The sequence below is a fragment of the Triplophysa rosa genome, linkage group LG12 (genome assembly GCF_024868665.1).
Source record: "Triplophysa rosa linkage group LG12, Trosa_1v2, whole genome shotgun sequence".
In the NCBI taxonomy this organism is placed as follows: domain Eukaryota; kingdom Metazoa; phylum Chordata; class Actinopteri; order Cypriniformes; family Nemacheilidae; genus Triplophysa; species Triplophysa rosa.
The window spans coordinates 8,359,099-8,386,690 of record NC_079901.1 but is presented as its reverse complement, the minus strand read 5'-3'; the positions used below and the strand labels follow the sequence as shown (position 1 = coordinate 8,386,690).

General features: G+C 42.4%; 1 protein-coding gene across 2 annotated transcripts; it reads right to left on the bottom strand.

Annotated features, from left to right (window-relative positions):
* Nucleotides 1-35: 35 nt before the first annotated feature.
* On the bottom strand, nucleotides 36-27,424 carry rnpepl1 (arginyl aminopeptidase like 1). 2 transcript variants are annotated; one of them, XM_057348274.1, is made up of 11 exons: nucleotides 25,777-27,424; nucleotides 16,734-16,874; nucleotides 16,495-16,646; nucleotides 13,717-13,833; nucleotides 13,351-13,586; nucleotides 13,134-13,247; nucleotides 12,775-12,887; nucleotides 3,791-3,899; nucleotides 3,372-3,596; nucleotides 3,153-3,295; nucleotides 36-1,512 (listed from the first exon to the last, which is right to left on the bottom strand). In XM_057348274.1, exons 1-11 carry the CDS (start codon nucleotides 26,236-26,238, stop codon nucleotides 1,276-1,278), a joined length of 2,049 nt encoding a protein of 682 aa, XP_057204257.1. In that variant the 5' UTR covers nucleotides 26,239-27,424; the 3' UTR covers nucleotides 36-1,275. The 2 variants fall into 2 exon arrangements, with proteins under 2 accessions (XP_057204257.1, XP_057204256.1); XM_057348273.1 differs by having other exon boundaries at nucleotides 36-1,628; nucleotides 25,777-27,420.
* Between the last annotated feature and the right edge of the window lie 168 nt (nucleotides 27,425-27,592).

The window sequence follows — 27,592 nt, the reverse complement described above, 5'->3', positions numbered from 1 at the left end:
GTGTGTCATTTACATAGTAAAGTAGGCATTGTGAATCAGGGTGAAAACAAAACTTTGTTTATTATTGGTGAAATTGCACGTAGACATTTATCCCTCAAACTCCATAGGTTAACAAAACTATTTCACTTGGTGATGAGTGTCAGTCACGTGATTTCTTTGAAGGAATTAAGGTGAATGGTCTAATGTTAAAACGTGAAATTAGACATAAGAACCTCAGAAACACACAAACTGCACACCTGATGTCATTTATTACCAGTCAAATTTGACCACTGTGTATAATTAAGGCCACTAATGACAGTCATGGACACCCAGAACATCCATCCCCTTCAGCTTCATTTCCAGACTTCACTCCTTGTTTCCTCAACCATTGCTAATTGAAGTGAACTCGAACTATTAACAAAAATAAAAAGGAGTAACAGAAACGCATTTTCTTTTCATCCACAGTCTCTCTATTCCTGAAAATAGCAGGACATTTCCCAGGGCTATGATCACAAATGTCACCCATATGGCTCATATAACATAAACAGGCTGTGTTGAAAACACGCACAGTGTCGAAAGCTTTGAAAGGCACTAACACGGCTCCACCTCTTCTGTCTTGATATACCTGAGACTCAATGCTGAGGGGTTAGCACCAGGAAAGAGAGACTTGAGCAAGACCTGACTCCAGTTACCAGGAATCAAACAATAATGGAAAACAGCCATTTAAAAAAAGGTGTGTGGAATCAGGCAATTTGCACGCTTTATGTGCAATCAATTCAGAAGATTTAGTTCTCAAACACTGTCAAGGAGGATTCACAATGTATTGGTCCTCCAAAGAACACGTCTGCTTTATTGAACACACAGCTAGCAAAATAAAAGTCTGTAATGTTGTTAGGTCCTCTACATGACTCCTCAATGGAACTTGAGCAAATGCAATGGATGCAAACTCAACATATTATGTGCATAATCCAGAGGAACATATGCAAAACACTCAAACAAATAAACACACACACACACACACACACGCACACACACACGCACACACACGCACACACACACACACACACACACACACACGCGCACAAAGATGATGGCAAACAGATGGCAGCCAGTATTCCTTGATACTGACATACCTCTATCCATATGTGCACACACACAAACACTTGGGTAACGGTGTAATAACCCTCACAGACGAGATATGTGACATCTGTCCTCCGCTTTGTTACACACACCTGAGCATCTTATTGTTGAGCTTATGAAAATCTGTGTTTTAAATAGACATCCCAGTGTTGGAGATCATGGGCGAGTGCCGGACACCTGTGATGCACTGCTATGGTCCAGTCTCAGCCAAGTCCTGTGCAGTTCCTGCTCACATTTTGAACTCAAGCCGACACATTGACGTCTCGCAGGGCGATGGTCCCGTTGGCGGGAGGGTCTGTGGGTGATGATGGGACAGAGGGTGGAGATGAGAAGAGGGATTGGGCTGTGCTGGTGTTGAGCGCACTGCTTTGGAACATCATCTGCTGAAGAGTCCTGCGTAGATTAGGGTGCAGACGGCCCTGAGTTTGATAAAACACCTCCACAGCAAAACACTTCATTACTCCGCAACACAAATCCTCATAGAGGGGCACCGTGTACATTCGCGAGGTCTGGAGGGCAGAGCGAGAACAGAAATTTTGAGAAATGCATTTGTTCTGTAAATACAATGCCAAACGTTTGAATTAAAAACGAAAATAATGTCTATAGAAAGACATTTACTTATATAAAGTGCAACTTTTTTCGACCAAGGGTATAATAGTTCACCAAAACTAAAGTTATTAAAACATTTCTGGTAATTGTAATTTTAATAAAATATCTGCCTAAATATTACTTGAAAAACTTAAACTAAATGCCCCAGCAATAAAATAAAGTTTTGTTTGAGTTACTAAAATAAATAATTGAAAATAAATAAAACTAACAAAAATTAAATAAAAATTAATAACTTAAATAGCAACATAAAAAAATTTAATGACAATAGCAGATATCAAATTATTAACAAATTATTGAATTATTAACAAGATTAAACTAAAATTCTAAATATAAAAACTACAATAAAGCTGAAAATTTATACAACAATTATACTATAATATATAGAGTGTATCTGCAAAAACATTTAACACGTTTTCAGAAATCGTGTTTTTATTATGTTACCATGTTTTTGCAGGTTTTTTAAAGTTATTATTACTTAATCAAAACAACCCAACTGCAATTTAATAGATATTCCTAAAAATACACAATTATTCATAGTACATTTTGTGCAGTGACATTATTTTTATTTCTATAATTGTGATCTTTTAGGATTTTGGAAGCGCAATGTGCACGTGTTGTTTTGTATTAAACTGCAAACCAGTCTGTAGTCTAAATTCACAGTGAAAGCTGTAACAAATCTCAGCGTTACTGACACGCTTTAATAAAATTAACATCTATGACTAATATCCATTAAATATGTAACTATTCTGCCTCTAAATGTGATCATTTAAAGCAACAGTTCACATGGGGCAGTGCGTTGTTGGACCAAACGATGGACACTGGTAGATCAGTATAAAATGTACTAATGTATAGTCAGAGATGAGTCCTTATTGGCTAACACTTCAAACAGCTCATCTTAGAATATAAAGTTCCAACAATGTTTTATAACTTCTCTTTTAAGGTATGTTTGTATGGATTTTGACTTACTCGCAAAGCATGACTGACTGGAGCTATTACAATCGGTGCAGTTATACTGTAACCATGCATGGCTCTGCTCACTGTCCACACTTTAGAAAACAGTAATCAATACAGCATGCTTTTGATAAGGCGAAAGAAGAGACCAGCTAAACCAGCTGTGATTGAACTGATCTTATTACTGCTCTGAAAGGAGTAATGACGTCATACGAGGTTAATAGTAGACTAGCTTGGAATGTTTATTAGGAACACTGGAATGTGCACCTGAAAGGAAAATTCAGTTCAAAATTTCATACTGGTACATGGATGTCCCCATCTACTCAAAAGTAGTTTGTGTTTGTGCCCTGTAAAAAGCAGTTTGGCTATAAATACGACCGGCGTGCCCCACAGAAAGCTCTTAGAGTCAACATGAATGTACTATCAGTTACACTCTAAAAGGCACTTCATTCGCAATAATCTATTCAACTCACGTGTTTATGCAAGAAGCTGCGAACCCGTGGCAGTTCCGGATAAAAGCTGTTACGCACTACAATCTGCAGCCATCGAATCTGGACTTCAGCGTTCATGCCGTCCAACAACGCAGAGTAGCAGCTTGACAAAAGACTCATCCCCTCTGAAATGCAAGTCATATTTTACATTACAATAACATTACAAAAATGATAAGCTATTACAAGAAGTACTCTTAATACCTTGAGGCAGAGGTGACCGGTCTAAGAGTCGATCCAGGAAGAGAACGATCTGAAATGTGCTCCACGAGGAAATGTCATACGTTGCAATCTTCTGGGGGTCAGGGGGGTCTGAGCCCCAGAGGTCACACAGGTGCTGGACCGGGCCTGTCAGAGCTCGACCAGCCGAGAGATCTGGTTCACATAATGGAGGACCACAGCCGTTCAGCCATCGCTCGAATTCTAGTCCTGTCCAAGGCGGGAGGCAAAAGGAAAATGTATGTTTATTCAGTCTCTCACACCGCTAATGTTGCTTTCACCCCTCACTGTGTGTTATATGACTGGCTCACCGGGGAAATTTCTAACTGTGGACAAATGGAGCGCTGTGAGATGAGTAAGTATATGTGTCTGATACTGATGACTGGTAAGAGGCTGTGACTCACCTTCTCGCTGGGCGACACAGCTCTCCTTCATCTCCGGAAAGAAGCCAAGAAAGAAATCCAGCAGATCCTGAGCAACAACACTGCTGAACCTGAACTTCTCTACGTAGGCCTACACAGTGCAGGGTGGAAGAATTCAATTTAGAAAATGAATATTTTCTCTCACATACAGTGCTTAACAAATGCATTAGACCACCACCACCCAATGTAAGGTTTGTGCCACAGCTTCCCTAAACTACTGTAACAGTATTGGTGAATGCCAAAATCATTCTCTATGTTTGTGTAACGGTTGATCTAGCAGTATGTTTAAGCTCCTTAGTAACAGTAATATTTCTAATGCTAAACTATAATTAAAGTCTAAATCCGTCAGGTGACTTTTCCTTTAAAGCGGCAACGAGCAACTTTTGCTCACTGTTGCCCCACATGGTTGATAAGCGGAATTGTCTGTATGCAGTGTCGTAAAAACTGTCGCAAAGATTTCCCGCTGGCAGCTCAATACACGTGAGTTTGTTTCGTATCGTAAGTAGTCAACCCTACGTGTTCGAAGCAAGGTTACCAACTTATTCTGGTAACTTTGGCCAAAAAAATGTTATATTATGTTATCCATAAACTGTATATGTAACTGTACTGTTTTTGAAATCAGCGTTTCATCTTCATTGCATACCACACGGGTGCCAACACTATGGGCTGTACTACAGGGCTATACTACAACCTCAAAGTAGACTCGGGGGTAGCAGATGATTGTTAGAAGTTAGCACAGAGCGTGCTAGCTACATGGAACATTTGTATTTACCCGAAACACAACGCATGGACTTGAATGTGTTTTGTAACCTATAGTACTTTTCTTTTGTTATTATATCGGAAGTCACTAAACACAATCGCGACCAGGCGTTGTGTTTTGTGTAATATATGTAATAACTACAGTCAACTCGGTATGAAAACAGCGCATAGCATGTACATATATATAACGACAACATTAGCCTAATCAACCACTGAACTGTTCAATATTCACGTGGTTTACTGGTCTGAACAAAATAATCTGCTACTTTTTACCACAACATGTTTAGTGTGGTCGTTTAGTCTTTATTTACAAGCACTACACACATTCATGACGAGACACGACAACATGCTAGCTATCGACACCGGCAACCATATAGTATCTCTCAGCTACCTTACGCTTATAAAGTGCGAACCGGTGTTGCGTCAATGACACAGACTAATAACAAATACGTTCAAAAGTACAGGACAGTAACAAAAAATGTACAAATAACACTTACAAATCCAGGAGCAGGACCGCTAGGTCTGCATCCGTTTTGCAACCCGTTGCCTTTTGCTGCTCGCGCCACCAAGTGTAAGCCCATCCGATATTGATTCGTGACCGGCCTCGTGTCCGATCACTCTCTCGCTTTCTTTTCTTTGCTTCCTCCGACAAGACCCTCTTTGGTTTTTTGGCTGGCTCTGCCATGGTGATGTTTTGGTTCGTTTCGTCTTACTGTTAGCTCTGCTGTTGGCTAACTTCTCCCAGGCTACGAGTAAAACGTGACGTATGCCGTAAAGCAGGGGATAGGCGGGGCTTGTACCGGCCCGAACACCAAAGTTACAAGTGCAATTTCAGCCGATAGGAGGCTGCTCAGGTAGCAACGGCAGTAAAATTCGTTTCAGTTAAAAGTTGACCTACCACTAAAATAATTTTAGAGACATTATTTTAACGTCAAAAAGTTGCTCGTTGTCGCTATAAAGGAGCATTTTTCAGCAGGCTCCTACATTTACATTCAGCAATACCAGACATTTCAGACTGGGCAGAGAGTGTATTTTGTATTTTGCAGGTTTTGAAGCAAAATTATTTGAGTAACATATAAAGTGTTTGGTTCCAAAATGAGAATTTTTCAAAAATCATGTTTTTTTATTATGTTATAATGTTTTTATTGTGTTAGTTAGCTGTATTTTTTTAGTTATTATGGCTTAAATCAAAACAAACCAACTGCAGTTTGATTGATATTAATTGGAATGCACAATAAAAAAAAACATTGTAACATTTTTTTAAAACGTAGTTATCTCATTTCGGAACCAAACTCTTCATGTACTATGTGTGGAGAGCATTCACTCAACATCGTGATCTCATTTTTGAAGGAGTTGGCCTTTAGAGGGTTTTGCATCTGAACTCTTGAATTATTGCTGTTAGCCATGAATTATCGAATTTACTTTTTTACAAGAAAGGCAGAAAAAAATGTAAATCAATTTATAATTTTTTAAAATTGCACCAATATATCGCCTAATAATCGGTATCGGTCGAGAAAAGCAATTTTTCACACTGTGGGCTATATTATTAAATATTCATTTAATCTTCAGAATCGGTATCGGCATAAACCACTATGAATATCGGTTATCGTACCGGTGGAGAAATTTAGTATCGGTGCATCTGTAGTTCCCTTTCTGCCGGTCTCTCGATGTTGTGTCGAACCGACAGATGGGGTTCGTCCCTGAGAATCAATCGCTTCCGACTACTTAGAAAAGGCCAATGAAAATTGGTGAATGAAATTTGCATGCCGGACTCCGCCCCCGGAAATCCGGGTATAAAAGGGAGACGGCGTGCTTCATTCATTCACCTTTTTGTTCTTCGGAGCCTTCGCTTATGAAGATCAACTCTCGCTAATACTTAGCAACTCCAGATTGCCGGTTCTACGACGTGGTGCAGCGGACTGTCCCTTCCTGCGGCGACTTCCCCTGGGCGTCTCGGCGGTTCCAGAGGTGTTCGAGCTAGCAGACGGTGCCACACCGCATTCTAAAAGAGCAAATTTCTCCAGCGTGGCATGCCCCGCTGTTCTCGTGGGTGCAACACACTCATCGAGGAGGGGGACGGACACGAGGTCTGCTTCCAGTACGCTGGGGCAGACCTTGTGGATACGTCCTGCCCGCACTGCGGGCGGTTGACGATTCAGACATTGCGTCACGGGTGGCTGTGTTCCCACGGGGCTCAGCCACCACCTCGTCTGCTTCCCGTTCCGTGACGGCAGGACTACGGACCTGCCACCCGCTACGGCGAGCAGCAAGGGTGATATGAGGATTACTGTGAGCGCTAATCCATCAGCCACTGGCTCGCGGACCGTTCGCACCTCGTCTTGCTCGTCTGACCGTTCCCCATGAGACGGTCCCACTGTCTTGTTCCTCAATCACGTATCGGACACGGTACGTGATGATGAGATGTCTGTTGCAGCATCGGAGGGTGACTTACTGGCATCAGACTCCGACGATTCCTTGAAGCTCCCTCCCTCGGGGGGTCGAGATCAGGAAGAAGCGGACGTCGAAATGTCAGCCATGCTTTCACGGGCCGCCGGCGTTGGATACATGGTACCTCGGGTTTGAGAGCGGCTCCATGCCGTACTCGCCCCAGTGCCGTGTTTCCCCGGAAGTGCATGAGGAACTTAGTACGACCTGGAACGCCCCCTTCGGCGCGTGCACGTCAACTAGTTCCATCACCCTTTCTTCCCTCGATGGTGCGGCAGCTAGAGGATACGTCGAGTCCCCCTGGGGCTCGACTTAGACTCCCGTCCAAAGCACGTAGGCTTTTCGTAGGCTTTTTCGACATCCAGGATGTCCTGCAGGCCATCCTGCAGGCCAAGGCGTTCAGAGAGCTCCACGAGGGTAAGACCGACCCAGCGCTTATGCAGGAACTCCGCGCTGTCACCGACCTCGCTCTACGGGTGACCAACGTGACCGCGCGGGCCCTGGGTCAGGCGATGTCCACACATGTGGTTCAGGAGAGACACCTCTGGCCAAACCTTGCACAGATGGGTTGCGAGAAAGTCCGCTTACTCGACGCACCCATCTCGCAAGGGGGGGCTGTTTGGTGATACTGCCGAGCCACAGTTCTCGACAGTAAAAGGAGCAGACAGAGGATATCAAGCATATCCTCCCCCGCCGCGACTCGGCCACCCCCTGGGATCCCGTGCACCCTCTGCTTCCCAGCAGCCCTGGTCCTCTTCGACACTCCGGTTCCGGTGCCCCCACTCGGCGGCCCCCCGGGAGACATCGAAGAGGAGACCACCACCCCATCAGCAGCCGCGGCGGAAGCCGTAGCAGCCCTCATGGGAAGACCCGAGGGAGATCGAGAACACCTTTTGGGCCCGACCCCAGCCATTCCATTGCTGGTTGGTCGATCCGGGACGGTTCCTGCCCCGTCCCAACTACCCACTTCTAAAGGTTTTTCTCTCTCTCTCTGGGTGTTTATCACAGCCGCTCTCACCCTCTACATGACGGTGTTCGGCAACTCGACGTTGCGTCTTGGCGAGGCGCAACATCGAATGTACATTGCAGCCCTCAGCACTCTCAAATCGATGGTGCGTGGAGCTGCATCACCAGGCAGGCGAACCAGCAGAGCCAGTCTTCTTCCCGGGGGCCCGCCCCCGGCGAGAGACCCGCACTGCCAACCATCGAACCACCCCCCGGGGGGGTCGATGAAGCAGATCGTACCCTTAGTCCCCCTGTCGCGGTCCCTGGGAGCTTGGCTCGAGCTTCCCACACCGTCACGGTGGCTGAGGAGAACGATCCGTCTCGGCTACGCGATCCAGTTCGCCAGAAACCCTCCAAAGTTTCGGGGCATCCTCACCACCTCGGTCAGAGGCCGGGATGCTCCCGTACTACGGGGCGAGGATCGAGTCCGTCCCCCTAGCAGAGATGTCCAAGGGGTTTTACAGCCCCTACTTCACCGTCCCCAAAAAAGGCGGGGGGGGGGGAGCGCCCCATCCTAGATCTGCGTACCCTGAACAGACACCTGCACAAGCTGCCGTTCAGGATGCTCACGCAGAAGCGCATCCTGACATCTGTCAGATGTCAGGATTGGTTCATGGCAATCGACCTAAAGGACGCTTAATTTCATGTCTCGATTCTCCCTCGTCATCGCCCGTTCCTACAGTTCGCTTTCGAGGGTCAGGCATATCAGTACAGAATCCTCCCCTTCGGTCTGTCTCTGTCTCCACGAGTCTTTACGAAGATCGTGGAAGCCACCCTCTCTCCCCTCAGGGAGAAGGGTGTGCGGGTACTCAACTATCTCGACGACTGGCTTATCTTGGCACACTCATGAGATCTGTTGTGCACACAGGGACCTGGTGCTCCGGCACCTAGATCAATTGGGGCTACAGGTCAACCGAGAGAAGAGCAAGCTCTCCCCTGTGCAGAGCATCCTCTATCTTGGTATGGAACTCAACTCTGTCACCATGACAGCGTGACTGTCCACAGCATGCGCCCAGTCGGTGTTGAACTGCCTGGATCATTTCAAGCAGTCAGCGGTTCCCCTGAAACTATTTCTGAGGCTCCTGGGACACATGGCATCCTCGGTGGCGGTGATACCCCTCGGGTTGATGCACATGAGACCGCTCCAACACTGGCTTCAGAGTCGAGTTCCCTGGAGAGCGTGGCACACCGGCAGCAGGCGGATGGTGATTACGCCTCTCTGCCGATGCACCCTAACCCCTTGGTCTTCCATGACCTTCCTTCGGGCAGGGGTTCCCCTAGGGCAGGTTACGAGGCATGTCGTGGTGACGACGGATGCCTCCCTGCAGGGTTGGGGTGCAGTATGCAATGGGCACGCAGTGTCGGGGCTTTGGACGGGCCCCCGCCTGCGCTGGCATATCAATTGCCTAGAGTTGTGGACCGTGCTACTCGCACTGAAGAGGCTGCAACCTCTTCCGATCGGACAACACTACGGCAGTAGCGTATATCAATCGTCAGGGTGGCGTTCGCTCACTGCAGTTAACACGACTTGCCCGATGCCTCCTCCGGTGGAGTCAGCAGGTGACCCGCTCCCTGTGTGCCACGTATATCCCAGGCAACCTGAACCAGACAGCCGATGCGCTCTCTCGTCAGTCGACGACTCGTCAGCCGATGCCCAGTTCGGGCAGGCCCAGGTAGGCCTGTTCGCCTCCTCGAAACCACCCATTGCCCGCTTTGGTACTCTCTGACCGAGGGACCCCTCGGCACGGATGCCCTAGCGCGCAGCTGGCCGCAGGACAAGCGGAAGTACGCCTTCCCCCCAGTGAGCCTCATTGCACAGACCCTGTGCAAGGTCAGGGAAGAGGAGCAGCAAGTGTTACTCGTTGCGCCACACTGGCCCAACCGGACTTGGTTCTCGGAGCTAATGCTCTAGACGACAGCTCCCCCCTGGCCGATTCCCCTGACGAAGGACCTGCTTTCCCAGGGGAAGGGCACGTTATGGCATCCCAGGCCAGACCTCTGGAACCTCCATGTCTGGCCACTGGACGGGACGAGGAGATCCTGAGTGGTCTGCCCCCAGCGGTGGTAGAAACCATTTCTCAGGCATGCAAGGGCACCAGCCACTAGGCGACTGTACGCCTACAAGTGGCGCCTCTTCTCGACTTGGTGTGCTTCTCGAGGAGAAGACCCACGGAGTTGTGCGATCGGGTCCGTGCTGTCCTTCCTACAAGAGAGACTCGAGACTAACCTCTCCCCCTCCACACTGAAAGTGTATGTAGCCGCCATTGCCGCTCATCACAACTCAGTTGCTGGGAAGTCTCTAGGGCAGCACGACCTGGTCATTAGGTTCCTAAGGGGAGCTAGGAGGCGGAATCCGCCTCGTCTGCGCTCCATACCCTCTTGGGACCTGGATGTAGCCCTGACAGGTCTCACCAGGCCCCCCTTCGAGCCCCTAGGGGATGTCGCTCTTCCTCATCTCACGATGAAGACGGTTCTCCTTATGGCGCTCGCCTCCATCAAGAGGGTAGGGGACCTACAGGCATTCTCCGTGTCCCCTGACTGCCTAGAGTTCGGACCCAGGGATTCTCACGTTATCCTGAGGCTACGTGACCAAGGTTCCCACCGCTCCTTTTCGGGACCAGGTGGTGAACTTACAGGCGCTCCCCACTGGGGAGGAAGACCCAACCCCGTCCGTGTTGTGTCCAGTACGCGCGCTGCGCCTTTACTTAGACCACACACAGAGCTTCAGGAGCTCGGATCAGCTCTTTGTCTGTTTCGGAGGTCAGCAGAAGGGGAGAGCTGTCTCCAAGCAGAGGTTGGCCCACTGGATTGTGGACGCTGTCAAGGCATCTTACCAATCCCTAAATCGCCCGTGCCCCCTAGCAGTGAGGGCCCACTCCACCCGGGGTGTAGCCTCCTCTTGGGCACTGGCACGAGGTGCCTCTCTCACAGACATATGCAGAGCTGCGGGTTGGGCTAGACCCAACACCTTCGCGAGGTTCTACAACCTCCGCGTAGAGCCGGTGTCAGCCCACGTCCTGCATGGCAACATTTAGGACCGGCAACTGGTAGGGTGTACGCCTATATTGGTTATTTTCCCCCTCTCTCGAGTGGGTCAGTATACCGATCCAGCCTCCCTTCTTTCCCCACTGGGCGAAGAACAGGCACTCCATCCATCACTAAGCAAGCACCTTCTGGGGCGGGCTGGGCAGAGCAGCCCTGCCCCTTAGGCCGGGTTCTGGAGTTATTCGCATCACAGCTCTAACCGGACCTAGTGCTACCAGACGTTGCAACCCCCCAGCAGGGTGGTTCCGTCTGATGTATCCTCATGCTGGTTCCCACCTTGGTAACCCATGACCTCCCCAGGTGTCCCTCCACCTTGCGGTTTACTCTTCATCCGCACTTTCTTCCCATGAGTTCTCCCCCTTCGGTGAGACCATGTTGGTATCTCCACTAGACTCCTCCCTGCGGTAGGAAGTGGTCTCTGTAGCGCATCCCCCACTTGAGGAAGTAGCTCTTACCCAGTGGCCTTACGGTTCCGGGCGGCTTCTTCGCTGTTAGAGAAACAAGGCCGCCGCCTGTGAGGCCGAAGGTAGGGGCCTTCCCACCTTTCAAGAAAGCTCTGGGACCCCCTACCTACCCACTGGTAGGTTACAATTTCGCGGTAGCACTCACGGCTGACACGCCCAGGCCAGTCACCGTCGCTTCGTTGAGATTGTGACAGGGCACAGTGTTATGCCGTTTTCCATTGGAACCCCATCTGTCGGTTCGACACAACGTCGAGAGACCGACAGAAAGGGAACGTCTCAGTTACATTTGTAACCACGGTTCCCTGATAGAGGGAATGAGACGTTGTGTGCTCTTGCCACAACACGTGCTGTCCTCTGCAGCAGTCGTGAGAGGTCTCAGGCTCCTAAGAACAAAGGTGAATGAATGAAGCACGCCGTCTCCCTTTTATACCCGGAGAGTCCGGCATGCAAATTTCATTCGCCAATTTTCATTGGCCTTTTCTAAGTAGTCGGAAGCGATTGGTTCTCAGGGACGAACCCCATCTGTCGGTTCGACACAACGTCTCGTTCCCTCCATCAGGGAACCAAGGTTACAAACTTAACCGACACGTTTTAATGGTTGAATGTTACAGTTGATTAGGCCGTTTTTATATTTGGATATAAAAATGTAAATAAAGACTATTTAGTTGTTTCAGTTTGTTATTTGCCTAATAAATTAAAAAACATTTTTAGTTTTTATGTTTTAAAAAATATATCGGCCAATTATAATCTGTATCGGTTGATAAAAGCAATTTTTCACACTGTCAGCTTTTGGCCAATGATCAGGGCCGATATACAGTATCTTGTCAATCAAAAGATGACAGGAAAATGCAATGAATTTGTTCGATATTAATAGTCATCATATGAATTAATAACATTCAGAAAGTTGAGAAATATTATTTTAATCTGCAGAATCTGTGTCGGCAGTTTACACTATGGATATCGGTATCGGTGGAGAAATTTAGTGTCGGTGCAGCTGTAGTTTTAATGGTTGAATGTTATAGTTGATTTCAGTGTTTTGATATTTGGGTATAAAAATGTAAATAAAGACTATTTGTTTGTTTCAGTTTGTTATTTGCCTAATAAATTACAAAAAACATTTTTGTTTTTAAGTTTTTGACCGATTCCTTAAATATTAGTGTTTTTTCTCTTTATTATGACAGATGGTCTAACAAATTTGTAAAGCACTGTACATATAATGGGACATAAATGACTATGTATTATTCTCACCTTAAGGAAAGTGTCAAATCTCTTGATGTCACCGCAGAGCTGTGAAAGATACGAAACAAAGCAGAAGCCTTTCTCATAGGTGAACAGATTCATTAGACTGCTGGGGTTTACACCTGTGGAGATAAAGAGAGAAAATAACACATCAACCCTGTGATTCATAGGTTTGACACTTCACACGTGCATTAGAAATACTCAATTTCCAGACAAGCTGAACTTTTCCTTGCTTCTTTCAAGCATGATTTTACCACAAAGCTATTTCAAGTGTATGGAAAAAGCACCATGTGCCAAACTAAAAAACTCTACCAGACCCCAAAACAGGTTAACACAAAAAAGGCAGTAACTTTGTTCAAATGTTGTACCTGGCTCAAACTTGGCCTGCAGTTTACTGACAGGATTGTTATCTCCCAGAAGACGCATCTGTCTGTGAAGAGCATCTAGACGGAACACTGTCTCAAGACACGTGAAAGCTTCTCCTGTATCAAAAAAGTGAGGAGGAGACGATTGTTGGACATTGATATGAACCACCAAAACACTAAACTATTTATGGAATGTGGGATATGCGTGAGGATCACATACCATAAGCTTCTGTTGTAATGCGTCTCTGAGCGTAAGTTGCCAGTCCCTCACTGAGCCACATCTCTTCCCATGTGGCATTGGTGACGGAATTGCCAAACCAGCCGTGAGCGATCTCATGAATGACATCAATGAGCAAAAACTCCTGACTTTCCAGTATGGAGGAAATGATGAAGGTGAGACAGGGGTTTTCCATGGCAACGATGGGGAAGGAAGGAGGAAGGAACACTATGTCATACCTGTTCAAGAGAGACAGGTGAACTGAATAGAGCAGTAAGGACAAGCAAGATACTATTTATATTATCATAAAATAAAAGTGTTTAGCAGATTCAGTTTATAATTGAAATGCATATTATAAATGAAACTGACCTTCCCCATACATAAGGCCCGAAGAGCCCCTCGGCCACATTAAGCCAGCGTTCCACACTGCCACCCAATTTACTGACCGCACACGTCAAGATGCAGGGTTCTGCCCACACACGACTCCTGAGACAAGAAAACAAAGACACTGACATATGTAAGCAATGCAACTGTTAACAAGAGTCTAATTTCCGAAAAAGTTTGTCCACAAAGAGTTCAACGTCGCAGGTTTTTATCATTTGTACTGCTAGTTTCCCGTATTCTGTGTACGCGTTTGCACACATTCCAGTACAAGTAACATGTTTTTTGTTATCCTCTCATAAACACTTGAGAAGCCGCCTGGTTCCAGTATCACTGCGAGTCGCAGCCACTTCTCTTATTTTTGCATGTTTGTCAGTATACAAACTTTATTCTTCTCTAGTTACCTCCCCCCAGACAAATAGTCATGTGATAACTATATTATCACTACAAAAACACCCTTCACAACACTGGATCTGCATTTGATTACACAGACACGTTCTTGCATTGATCTCAAAAGTGTCTTCAGACCCCAGTGGAACGTGTTTTAGCATTTCAGAATCAGAAAGAGCTTTATTGCCAAGTCTGCTTAAAAAAGGCTTCCATACACTCACGTACAACATCAAGACATCTGACAATAAGATTTTAGTCAAATGAAGGGGGGGGAGTTTAGGGTGAGTGGGCTTAGCCCAGAGACATCCATTTATGAGTTCAAATAAACATTTCTTGTCTAAAAAGTAGGGCTGTCAACAGATTTAAATTTTTAATCGCGATTAATCGCACCCTTTTCGTGCGATTAACTGCGATTAATCGCACACATATAGTGAAATTAAACATACACTATTTATTTTATTTAACATGTTTATTTTAGTGCTGTCAATCGATTTAAAAAAATTGTTTTTTTTGTGATTTTCCAACTAATCACACAGCATTTATGTTTCTAAATATACTTTTACATTCTAATAATTTCACATTTTATCTCCAAATTAATGTAGAAACAACACATTTCTTTAACAGCACAATTTTATGAATGAAAGCCAACATGCTAATATTGTTGGTTTGCAACTGATGTCTTCATTAAATATATTATTTTTTTCAAACCCATTATAATAAGTGTGCCCTTCCTACATGTCTAACAAATAAAGTTCTCAAACACTTTACAGTCTTTACTGCTAAACACATGAAATACAGAAGAATCCTCATTAAAGCTACTACATCTCATTGTTTTCTTCTTTTCTTTTGTTCTTTGATTAACATTAGTGACAGGACTCACAGGAGCCGTGTTCCACAACCAGAAGCTGTCATCTATACTGGACGTTTCAAATCCCACCTAAATAGTTTAAAGGCCTTTATATGAATAATAGCGTGATTATATATACTGTATATTTAACGATAGACAATGATGACAGAAAAAACGGATGTTGCATTAATGTCGTTAAATATTTTTAACCCATTAATCTGAAAAAATTAACGCGTCAATGATGACAGCCCTACTAAAAACGTTTGTAAAATGCGAGACACGCCACTTTTTCCATTGTTTTTAAAGATGTCGCAGCTGCCACTGCTAAGCAACCATGAGCCGTGCTCGCCGGTGAAGATGTGAAGGTTTTGCCAAAGGATAAATGGATTTTCGTCTAGAAAAAAAAGAGTGTGTCGAATATGCGTTCCGCCACAGCGTTGCTTTCTATTTTAGCGCATGTGCCGCGCATCTCCATTTAAAATAACCTATTTGTGCATGTAAAAGATCTGAAATGTGAATGGCCCCAAAGTGATTCGTACAGGGTATGGTAGAAAAACATTCGCCGCTTTACTGAAAACATTTGGGGCTTCAGCCCCCTTAGCCCACCCCTAATTAATAATACAACAGTTGTACAGAATAATATTAAAATAAAATAAAAATCTAATATTTTAATTACAGACAAATAAAATAATTTTAAAATTAATTAAAAAAAATTACTTTGAATATTATAAATTATAAAATAAATAATAAATATTTAAAATGATAAAAATACTAATTAACAGCGCTTGTTCAACGCTGGTCCAGAAGATCATCCTATTTAAGTTTTTTAACAAAATATAAAAACAGATTACTTATAACTGACTAAAAATGATAAAGGAATTAATTCATTTAAAATTTTATTATATATATGTAAAATTAAGAAAATAAAATAAAGAAAAATGAAACCGGACGTTCTTCTAAACAAGTGTTTACATCTCTTGAACTGGTCTATATATTTTTGCATATAATTGCACCAGGCAATATATTCTGTAAATTATACTTATTCACATATGTAATTCGCACCTGTAAGGGATAATGTGATGTCCCGAAGTAATGTACATGAAAAATGAATAAGTAGAAAAGAGTTTGCATACATATGTAACATTACTATATATACAGTTGTAAACAGTGGAATATTGCAAGTTATATTAATTGTTGTGGAATGTTAACGATTTATGAGGGTGATGGCCTGCGGAAAGCATTTCAGCTTACACAGCTTCAAAAGGAAAGTTTTAGTTGGGCAGATTTGTTGAAATGATCCGAATCAAAATCTGGTGCTAATGCAGCTATACTGTACACTCAAAACAATGAACCGGAGATATTTATCCCAGGAGCCTTTTCAGACTAGTTATGCTGAGTCTAGTGCTGATCCAGCTGGTCAACCTGCATGGTTAAAGCATAACCACTGCAGCCGCTAATGAACTCATATGACCTAGTGCTATGTTGTCGTCCTGAAGCAGGGATTTAGACTGAATCTCTATTAAACTTACCTGGGCCCGATGTCTGCATGCTGTAGGTCTCCTGCCACCAGGGCAACTAAGTATGCCGGGACAGGATATTCCATGGAGAACTGGAAAACCCTGTCCTGTTTGGAGTACGCACTTCTGGAGGCACTCATCAACACGGTGACACCTTCTGGTACCTGTGATGACACAAACATACATTTACTTCAACACACAAGCAAACAATAATATTGCGTGTGTTGTATGTGAGGAGCATGTTGACTGACCCTGACAGTGGCAGAGTAGGTGCTTTTGACAGCCGGCGTGTCAAAACAAGGGAAAAAAGACCGATTGCAAACAGAATGACCCTGCGTGAAGACCAACGGACGAGTCTGTCCGCACGTCAGCTCTGCATCCAACCACCAGATCTGATTGAGAAACCAGAGAAACATGAGCTGAGACAGAAGCTCTGAGCATGCAAATGCTCCAAGACCATTGGTCAGTGTCACTGGTTTTATGGTATACAGCTCGGTCGTTTTTCAAATTATTGAATTATTTTCCTGCAGTGCAAAAAGTGAAGTTGTTGTGAAGCCACCTAAAGGTAAAATATTGATGAAGTCGCAGCATTGCAGAGACATTGGACAAATACCCACATATACTGTAGCTAAGCAGCAGATGTGTTGAGGCAATGTTAGGTCATTACAGTTCCACGGTGTAGTGAAGTATGGACTTACTTAAAGGGATAGTTCACCAAAAATATAAAAACACACCTTCATGTCATTTCAAACCTGTATGACTTTCTTCCTTCCGCAGAACACAAAAGACGATATCTTGATGAATGTTGATAAACAAACAACATTGAACCCCATTGACTTCCATTGTATGAACTCAAAACCACTGACAGTCATATAGGTTTGAAATGTCATGAAGGCGATTAAATGACCTCTTTAAATGTATAGTTTACAGAAAGTAACAGTGTATATTTTCTCATAATTTACTAACCCTGATGGCACATGGTTCTTAGTTTATGGGTTTGTTTTGGGGGTAATTTTGCTAAAAAAAGCTCACATGCACCCACTGTTTCACCTTTTTTTACGTCGTTTGGGTGTTTTTGATAGATAAATGTGCTTTTTGGAGTTTGAACAAAACATGAACGTACAGCCTTGAAAAATTTAAGAGACCATTTCAAAATCCGTTTTTCGGGTTTTAAAATGAACCGTTTATAGGTATGCGTTTAGGTCAAATTATTTAGTTTTTATTTCATTCTGTGAACTGCCAACAATATCTCTAGCAAACGTCAAATAAAAATATTGTTTCTATTTGCATTTATTTGCAGAAAATGAAAACTGGAGAAACAGGTTAAGGTCAAACAGGTGACAGAAATTGATTGACTAGAAGGAACTTCTATGAACCCAGTTAACTAGCTTGTAGCCATCTACAGTAACCATAAAAACATTACTACCCTGATAGCAAGCAAACATTGAATCAATGTTAAGAAAAATGATTGATTTGCCAATGTCTTTTTGCACTGAATCAATATCACTTTTGCACCCGCAATAAACGTTGAAATTTCATCAAACTGCCATCAGTGATGGTTATTTGTAAATGGTGATGTAATCATTGTAAAGTTACCTAAATAATTGCTCTTGACTTTGTTGTGTTTTAATGTGTGATTATTGTGTTATACTTCAGTTTGAGATTAAAGTGGTGTTATAACTGTCATACTCTTAGGAACTAACAGAATGCAACATCAAGAATATGCGTATGAAACTCAGTTATGGTGACAATCCAAAAAAGAAAGCGGCAATACATGCTGGGTAACATTATAGTACAAAACTCATTCATGACTCCCAGCATGCATTGTGGTTGATCTGTTTATCTGAATTACTTTGTTGATATCCACCATTGTTGAGATTTGTATGATGAGTGTTGATGTCTAAGTTAGTCAGTAAAGGCTTGTCCACACCAGGACGATCGTCAACATTTAACGCCTCGTGACTAAATAAGGGGCACCAATGTGAGTGTACACACTGTCGCGCGAAACGGCTGGCGTAAAAGCTTCATTTTTTTGTTAAACGCCTCGGGTTCGTTTTTGGTTTGACGCGCCACGTTAAAAACTGGCCGACCAATGAGATTGGCGCCTTTGTTCATGTGCCTGGAGCTGCTGAAGTTAAAGTAAAACACGACTTGGTGGTGCTCAAGCACAAAACGGTCTTGCCAAGCACACATTGACGAAGTTCAATTATTCTTCTGTGTAACAAGCGAGTGTCAGAAGCATAAAGTTGCACAGCACCACCTTGTGTACCGGGGTTTTTATGTTTTTCATCAAGCGCCATCCTATGTCAGGGAGTGAATTTGCACGCTCACTCTGCTCATCGCCAGTGAGAATCGCTTGGGTACGAACGTCGAAAAATGTCTCAAAAAACACTGGCGATAAGCTCGTGCGATTATCGTCCCGGTGTGTACAAGTCTTAAGTCTTTATGTTTATTTTGTCACAGTAGTGCATTTGTGAACCAGAACATTTACACCAGACATTAAAGACATTAACCAAGCCACATTAGATATCAACAAATCACATAGTGATCTCAGTCATCTAACGTTTTGTAAGCCATCAATGACCTTATGACTGCAATTTCCGAGTATGAGGTACAGCATGAGTACAACCCATCTAAACATGTCATATGTTAAAAAACCCTAATCCGATCCATGCCAGCCGGTACGTAAATGGTGTCATTTTCCACCGCAGGGCTGATAACGGAAATTTTTAGAATGTAAACACAAACGCGTCACGCGCTGCCTCGGTAACACAAGAGACTGAGCTATAACGCCTCTGCGCGCATTCATTAGCACGATCCAGCACAGTTATAGAACCGTGCTGAAAATTCCGAGCTGAGAACAGTTTGTAATCATGTCGTGTCGAACCAGGCTCACGTGGAAACATAACTGTAACCGTTTCAGACTGTGCTTAGAACGGTTCGGCGCGATGGTGGAAAAGCACTCAATTAATGAATTAATCAATTAATCAATTTCATACTTAAAAACTTTTCACATTTCCAAGGTTCTTAGAAGCTACAGACCACTTTGCAAGATGAGAACACAGTTTACAACTGGTTTCAGGGATTTTTTTGTATTTTTTCTCACATATATATAATTGGTTGTATTTTGTTCAAAGATGTGTGTAGTGTTAAAAAACTGAAACAGCGTTGTTTACATCTTCGTTAGTGGCCTATATGTGACCTAGTCTATAAAAACCAGGCTAAAGTTCATAATCTAATTCTGACATAACGAGCGTCAAAGTTTGATTTTCACCATCAATTTCACTATGATTTCAAACTCATGACTCAAAGACATGGCTTTACTCAGTCAGTATTAAGATATCCAGGTTATATTTTCACATAATGTTGATTTTATGTTAAAAAAAATGTAAATCACCAAAAAATTATTTTAGCTGGGTTTTCACAGGCAGGTTTAGATTTAATCATGGTGGGGTAAACATGTAAGTATGTAGTTGGAAGCTGCAGTTGTAAATGACCAATTTGCTCCAATACAAACGATTTAACTGGCTACAACGCAGTGCTTTAAATGTAGAATTAAAATATAAAGGTTTTAACCAATTTACAACACTTATAACCATAGAAACAAACAAGACATTCTGCTAATAAAGTATTGATAAAACATTCAATTACATTAAAACGGCCATGTTTAATAATAATGAAACACATGTCTTCAGGTGTAGATTGATGATCACAGACGTCCAATCACAAGTGATTTCCGGAAAAGGGGAAGTAACCAATGACATTTTAGGTTACACTTACAACAGCAAGTCCCGCCCCGCGGTGTTTGCATGAGCAAAATCCGCAGGTGTGAGAGGATGTAGTGCGAGACTGTTGGAAATGGTTATCCGCATCCTATGGGCAGGGGCGTAGCACAGAATCGCAGGCCCTGTGCAAAGTGAGTAATATCTAAATATTAATAGATAGCATCCCCCAGACAGTCTCCTCTTAAACATGAATTGACAGTTTAACTATATTTTATTTTAATTGTGTTTCATTAATAGACACTGTGCAACACTAATCCAAAACATTACACATTTACCTATTGAACAGTAAAAAAATTATGTATTTTGTAATAATTGTAAAATAATAATAATCATAATTTCAAGGTAACTTCAAGGCCCCTCACATGCCAAGGCCCTATGTAATCAGTCACCCTTTCCCCCCCACTTGTGACACCCCTGCCTATGGGAGACGTCTTCGCGCGAGGGGCTTGTATTGCGCGCACAAAAGATATCATGCACACGCGAGGGTTAAAACGAGTTCGTGGGGCTCCCGTTTCAACGTGTGTAGGTCCGTTATCCTCTCGCGAAAGTAATGTGCCGTGCGTTCCAGCTTCAGCAGTGCTCTTGGTTCTTTAAGGCATTAAAATGCCGTCATGTATTTACTTTTAAGCAAGACAACAGTAATATTCAGACATGTATTTAGGAAAAGTTCAAAAACATGTGATAACCTTGTTTTATCACCTTTTCTATCATTTTTTATATTTCATTAGGGCTGGGTATCGATTCTGATGTTCCGATTCAATTCAGATTCACAAGCTCTCGATTCGATTCTAGGGATGCACCGAAACGAAAATTCTTGGCCGAAGCCGAACATGATGTGAAACACTTGGCCGAAGGCCGAATAATATCGAACACCAAACATGCTTTTTTGCATTTCTTCTTTTTATTAAGCCATTTTTTCACTATTGCACAAACTGAATAGTCAAAATGTGCTTTTTATAATTTGTCTTGCTTTTCAATAAAATACAATACAACTTAATATAAAATTGAGCAAAACAAGGTAAATTCAAACAAAAAATTGAGCCCTCTCCCTTCACGAATAGCCTATATTAATTAGGCCTATAACTGACTGCTAAAAGAATGTAATGTAAGTTACTCTGTACCCCTACAACAAAACACTTCATTAAAAACTGTCATTCCACATTAGGCCTATAACTAAAAATACGAATAAAAGAAAACTGTTGGATTATGATAGGCTACATTGCAAAAAGATTTGAGAAAAAAAAACATCCAATGCAAGCAATTCTGACTGATGCTGACTGACAACCATTTCAGTACACGTCTCTCCTCCAAACTCCGCCCACAAAAGCTGACTGTTCTCTCAGAAGTTGCACTCGTGGCCGGGATGCACAGAACATACTTTGACAAGTTGTTTAGTACAGGAACTGTGTGCACGCGACCACTGTATGATGTCAAAGGATGTCACGAGCGGTGGGGCTACTGTCAGACCCGCTTCCGTCTGAAGTAAAGTTACCGACACTGCCAAAATGTTTGCGGCAGTAATAAAGCGCACGCGCGTCTCTCTCTGTCTCTCTCACAAATAAAATTTCACAGAATTAGCTGTAAAGATGTCCTGCAATCATATGAACCGCTGCCTTTAATGTGAAGGTGATGTTGAATTCAAGGACACACCGCATCTGGCATGTAATTGAGCAATAAATGAAAAATATGCTCCATGTTGTAACATCCACCCGTTGCAAAAAGAAAAGTGACAAGTGACGTGGATAATAGTAGCAATAACATTCAGGTTAATGAATGTTCAGTGCTTGCAGAAATATAAAAAAAAAATCTATTCACAGCTTTTGAGAATCGATATTGAATCGACCGCATTTTTTTTGCCCAGCCCTAGTTTTCATGCGTGTTGTCATGCTGTCAGTCTTTCACATTGCTGTTGGATGGCTTTGTTACTCCTGAGGTTTGATTTTGTTGAAATTCAACAGAAAAAATTGGAAAGGTCTCTTAATTTTTCCATGGCTGCATATATAAACACACAGTACGTGTACGTGTATGCTTAAATGTTTGAAATTAGTTACATAGGCAAAAATCGAATTTCAAATATAAACTTTTTTATTACAAACTAAAAATGTATTCAATAAAAATGCATTTGAAATGGACGAATTTGACTGAATAATGACAAAAAAGCAGCCAATAATAGATGGGAACTACATTAACATGGTTTAAAAAGCATCTCAGCAACACAATTGTTTTTAACAAAAGCTTTGTTTGTGTTTGATTAAGGGTTAAATTATGAGGTGTCAACTGTTCTGTTAATAAAAACAGAGCGAGTGAAGCACGTTACAAAATACATAACAACAATAAACAACCCTTGTTGTTTATTAGCACATGAGCATGTTTTGGCAGATTACCATTTGTTTTACCAAATGGGTCATTCTGTGTCAACTCAACCAGAGGTCCCTGGCTCGAATATATATATATTTTTTTTTACAGAAGCAAGACCAACATCAGTAGTGATGAAAGCCAAAATAGTAAATGCCACCGATGAAAAGTAATCAATTAATTGGTAAAGGGAGGTAACAATGACAATTTTCAGAGGGGGTATAAAATGACGAGAAATATGCCAGCATCATAATTTTATTTTTACACAGAGAACGGTATATCTGTTAGTAAAATCTGTTAATTTGAGCAATCTTTGATGCATTTTATGCCAATGGTGACAACTCAAATATGTAGAAAGGGCATTTTTTGTGTTTTTTTTACCAAATTTGCATGCCTGTAACTCCAGAACCGTTAGAGATACCTTAATGTCCTTTCAGATTCTTGTACTTGACCAACTTGTCTTTTGGGATCTACATATAGCCCTATAAGGTTCAGTCCTAGAGATATAAGGATCTGATGAGAAAACTGTTAAAATGCATTGCACACATTTTCAGTCTTCAAAGACTAAATGTGGGTCATTTTTCCAAAATATGGTACTTCATTTCTTTTAAAGAGGAATGTCTGAAGAACAAATAATGTTGAAACTAGACGTGTATATTTTTTCCTTCTGTCAAAACAACTGCATTGAACATAACCATTTAAAAAGTTGAGGCACATTAATTTGGTCCGAATAGTTTATTTGTAAGACTCTATATTTGAGTCAGACATGAGAGCGCTCTCAGCAAAGAAAACCGGTGACTACACTAGCAGACAGTAAACAGAGATTCACCAACGAATAAACTTTGATGGTAATAAATCTTAATATTAAACTGGTACGGTGAACTAAATGTATGGAACTGACCGTAATAAATTTACAATTTATCTGATAAAATGTCACTGTTATGCAGAATAACAGCAAATATGCACAATATGTTAAATTTAATACTGACCACAGTCAAAATCACTCATCTCAAATAAAGCTAACCAACATAAACAAACGTGCATATCAGCAACCATGAATTGAGGCACAGCGGCCTAATAAATCATAAATAACTTACAATTTGATGATCAAATTACTTGATAACAAAGTCTTCCTCCTGTTGTTTTGATTGAACAACGTTTTTCAGCTTTTCTCTTTTTTTCCCGAGACTTGATAACAAAGTTTATCCTCATGCTGTTTTGAATGGCGTTTTCCGCATTTCTTCTTCTTTTGAAGTTTTAAGGTGGTTGGCGAACCAACTTCTGTTGCTTCTTCTGCTTTACGAGACTGCTGGTGAACAACCCCACAGATGGGGGAAAGTTAGCAAGTTAACGCCCGTATAGAAAGATGATATGATTGGTCAGTTTTACTGTCACTCAAAACTAATCTCACTCATTGATTTACTATTGTACTTTCAGTGGTAGCCTCATCGAAGCCCCCGATGTAAGCACGTGTTCGACTTCTTCCAGCATGCGCAGGATGCGCAGACAGCGTATGACATCAAAGAACTGCGACTTCTGTTTTCTCATGAAGCCATATTTAGATCCCCTTATCTCCAAGACTGAACCATATAGGGCTTTATGTAGTGCCCAAAAGACAAGTTTGTCAAGTACAAGAATCTAAAAGGACATTAAGGTATCTCCAACATTTCATGAGTTACAGTTAATTTTTACCGCCCTTTACAAATTAATGGATTACTTAATAACTATTCATCGGTGGCATTTCATAATTTTTGCTTCTTTATAATTTTTAAAATAATTTAATATAAATAATAATATACATTTTTAATAAAATAATTTTTCATTGGTCTTGCTTCTGTAAAAATAGAAAAAAAAAATCAAAAATTCGAGCCAGGAAAATATAAAAAAATTTGGTTGATTTGACACGGAATGACCCAAATAATTGTATTGCAAACATCATGGATAAACTACGGTTAATTGTGGGGAGACCATAGTAAATTTGTAGTTATTATGGTTTAACTACAAATAAAACCAAATAATACGGCTAGTGAACAGGCCTGTCACGATTATGAAATTTGGCTGTCGATTAATTGTCTATTAAATAATTGCGATTATGGCGATTTATTGTCTATTTTAAGGCTTTGACGACATAACGCTTAATAACAATTAATTTATTCAACGAAGAAAATATATCCTTTAGAAATGTGAAAATGTTGTAAATAACTAATAATACTTACTACAGAGTGACCTTAACAGAAAACTAAAACTAAATACGAGGATGATGTCGTCTTGCTGTGTAGATGCAGCAAGTCTGGAATCACAGTAACCAAACAAATCAACACAAAAAATACAACTCAAATGATGGAGAAATGTCATTTGAACGTAACAGTGAGTGCAGATCAAGGACGGTGGATGTAAAAGGTCGCAGATGCTGCAGATCACCCTTGTTTTCTAAGGATTCGCAATAATTGCGGTTATCTGAAATAAATGCGATTATGTCCAATAATTGCGATGAGACGATTATTTAATAATTGTGAAAGCCCTACAGCAGGGTTAGTTAGTTATGATATGTCAACTGTTCCATTAGAAACAGAGCGAGAGTGTGTAACACATGTGCAATGGACATATATAAGCTACAAAATAAATAATAACAATTATTTTAGTAAGCAAGTTTAGTAAGCATGTTTTTGGCAGATTGATTACCATTTGTTTTACCAAGTTATTTTACCACAAATCTCATGGTTATACTATGGTTAATTGTGTGGAGACCACAGTGAAATTGTAGTTATCGTTTTACCACAAATAAAACAAAATAATACGGCTAGTATTAACATAACCCTTCCAGTCCTCGTGCCAGAAGTCATAATCGTGACCTGGATAGCTCGAGCTATCTACATAAAGCGACATGTAACTACACTGAGGCCAGTCAGTACAGCTCAGACTTTACACAGTGAAATGAAGCGATATCACGAGCACATTACCATCCCACTTCCCACAGGACCCCCTTTAACCTTGCAAAAATATCCCCGATGACAGCAGAAAGTAACGAAGGTGATTAACATCATTCAAGCTCTACTAATGGGCTATATTGATGCAACGTCAACTCTGGGTTCAGTAAAGTTGTCATCAGCGTATGCAAATGGTTGCTGGTCAGCTGTCAGCGTGTTGACCTTACCGCAGGGCCGTCTGTTGTAGTGAAGCGGATGGTGACACGGAAAGCCCGGTGGGGCCGGATCACGGCGGCCGGGAGGCTGATGTTCAGGGAGGATCCGTAATCTGTAAACGGTTCCACTCGGTGCGTGAGCGAGATAAACACGTCAGGAGTACCGGACGCGCCGGGCACCTTACAGTCCACGGAATGAATTAACAACGAAGGATGCGTGTCCAGAATGAGAGACTGAACGCCGGGCTGGACGGGCGTGAGCTCCAGAACCTGCCATCCCGTTATCCGTTTGACGGCGAAGTTTAGGTGGAGGTCCAGGTGGAAATGTCGGAGTTTAAAGCTGTGGAAGTTGGACGCCGACGCGACGTCCACCGGGCGACAGTGCGCCAGACCGCGGCCGCTCTCGCACGACTTGCCGGGCACCGTCAGCACTTTCCGACAACAGCACAGCGTCGGCCGCTGCAGCTCGGCCATCGTAAAGTTTGAATAGACACGCGATACCGTCCAACTTTAAAGGCGCGAGGCGGTCTGCGCGATCGGGCTCGGCGGACGATAAATGCACGAGCGATCGAGTTCGCTACATTGTTGCTTAGTTCAAGGAGCGGTCGAGGCTGCACAGTCGGAGAAACAGGAAACCGAACGCGAGAAACGGCGATAAAACGATCGCGAGGCGGTTAAAACAGACATAAGAAGCAAGAAAAACAAAAGTCTACGTAAAATCCATCAGAGACGTGGACACGACCGACTCCAGTCCTCCGACCTCCATCTACGGCGGCATATATAAATGTAACAATGTCCGGTGACGATACGGCTCGCGGTCCGCTCGGGAAGCCGGCGGGGAGATGACTCAAAACTGTCGGGAGAAGAAGAAACGCATAGCGAAGTCCCGATGAGCAAAAACCACCGGAGTTAAATGACTCCCTTAGAAAACAGGAAGTAAAAACAGAGGAGGAAATCACTTCGAGACGGCAAAGTTTTCAAGCTGCAGGGGGGCGCTGTTGAGCTCGTCCCGCACCCCTCATACTCAACCTCAAAACACTGTCCCACGCTGGCCTCAAATGTTGCCTGTCGTGTATTTAACACTACGGTAAAGTTTATAAATAGGGCATGCTATTGATAATAGCCTATTTAGCATCCCATTTATATTGTGTATATATAGCATGGCTACAGAGTACATTGGGGTTGGACCTGACCGGGTTATCCAAAATTTGTGACCAATGGGTCCTTGAACAAAAGTATTAGATGACAAAACATTAGATCATCCAAAAATGAAAATGTCCCTCAGTATGTGTTTGGGATGACCGGTGGTTAAGTTATGAAAAGAAAAAAATGTACCCTTAAAATAAGTAGCCTTTCGTAAGTCAATACTGTGCATTATTTTTGTGGTCAAGAAGTTTAGGGTGAGACCGAGTCAAGACCACAACTAGACCAGTAGTTCTTTTATTTAATCTGAAAAAAATCAATCAAAATAACGAGAAGTCATTCCACAAGTGAATTTTATGTGTAGACATTCTTAGATTTTCATGAGCAAACAAACAGAATTTCTTTTCATTGTCAAAATTGAATTTTAAACACGAGTTTTGACTCTAAAATGGCAAATGTCAAAAATCACTTAATATGAACTTGTTTGTTGAACTTTGTAGAGAATCAATGTCATGTTTTCAGTCGAGCTAAATAAACAGCTCTCTTGCTCTTGTGATGTTGCGTAATTATACCAAGTACAAGTACTTTTTTTACACTAGCCGTCAAACGTTTTAAACACTTGAATGAAATGTTCTTATTGTCTTGAAAAGGTTCATCTGAAGGTTTATGCCTAAATGTCGGAAAT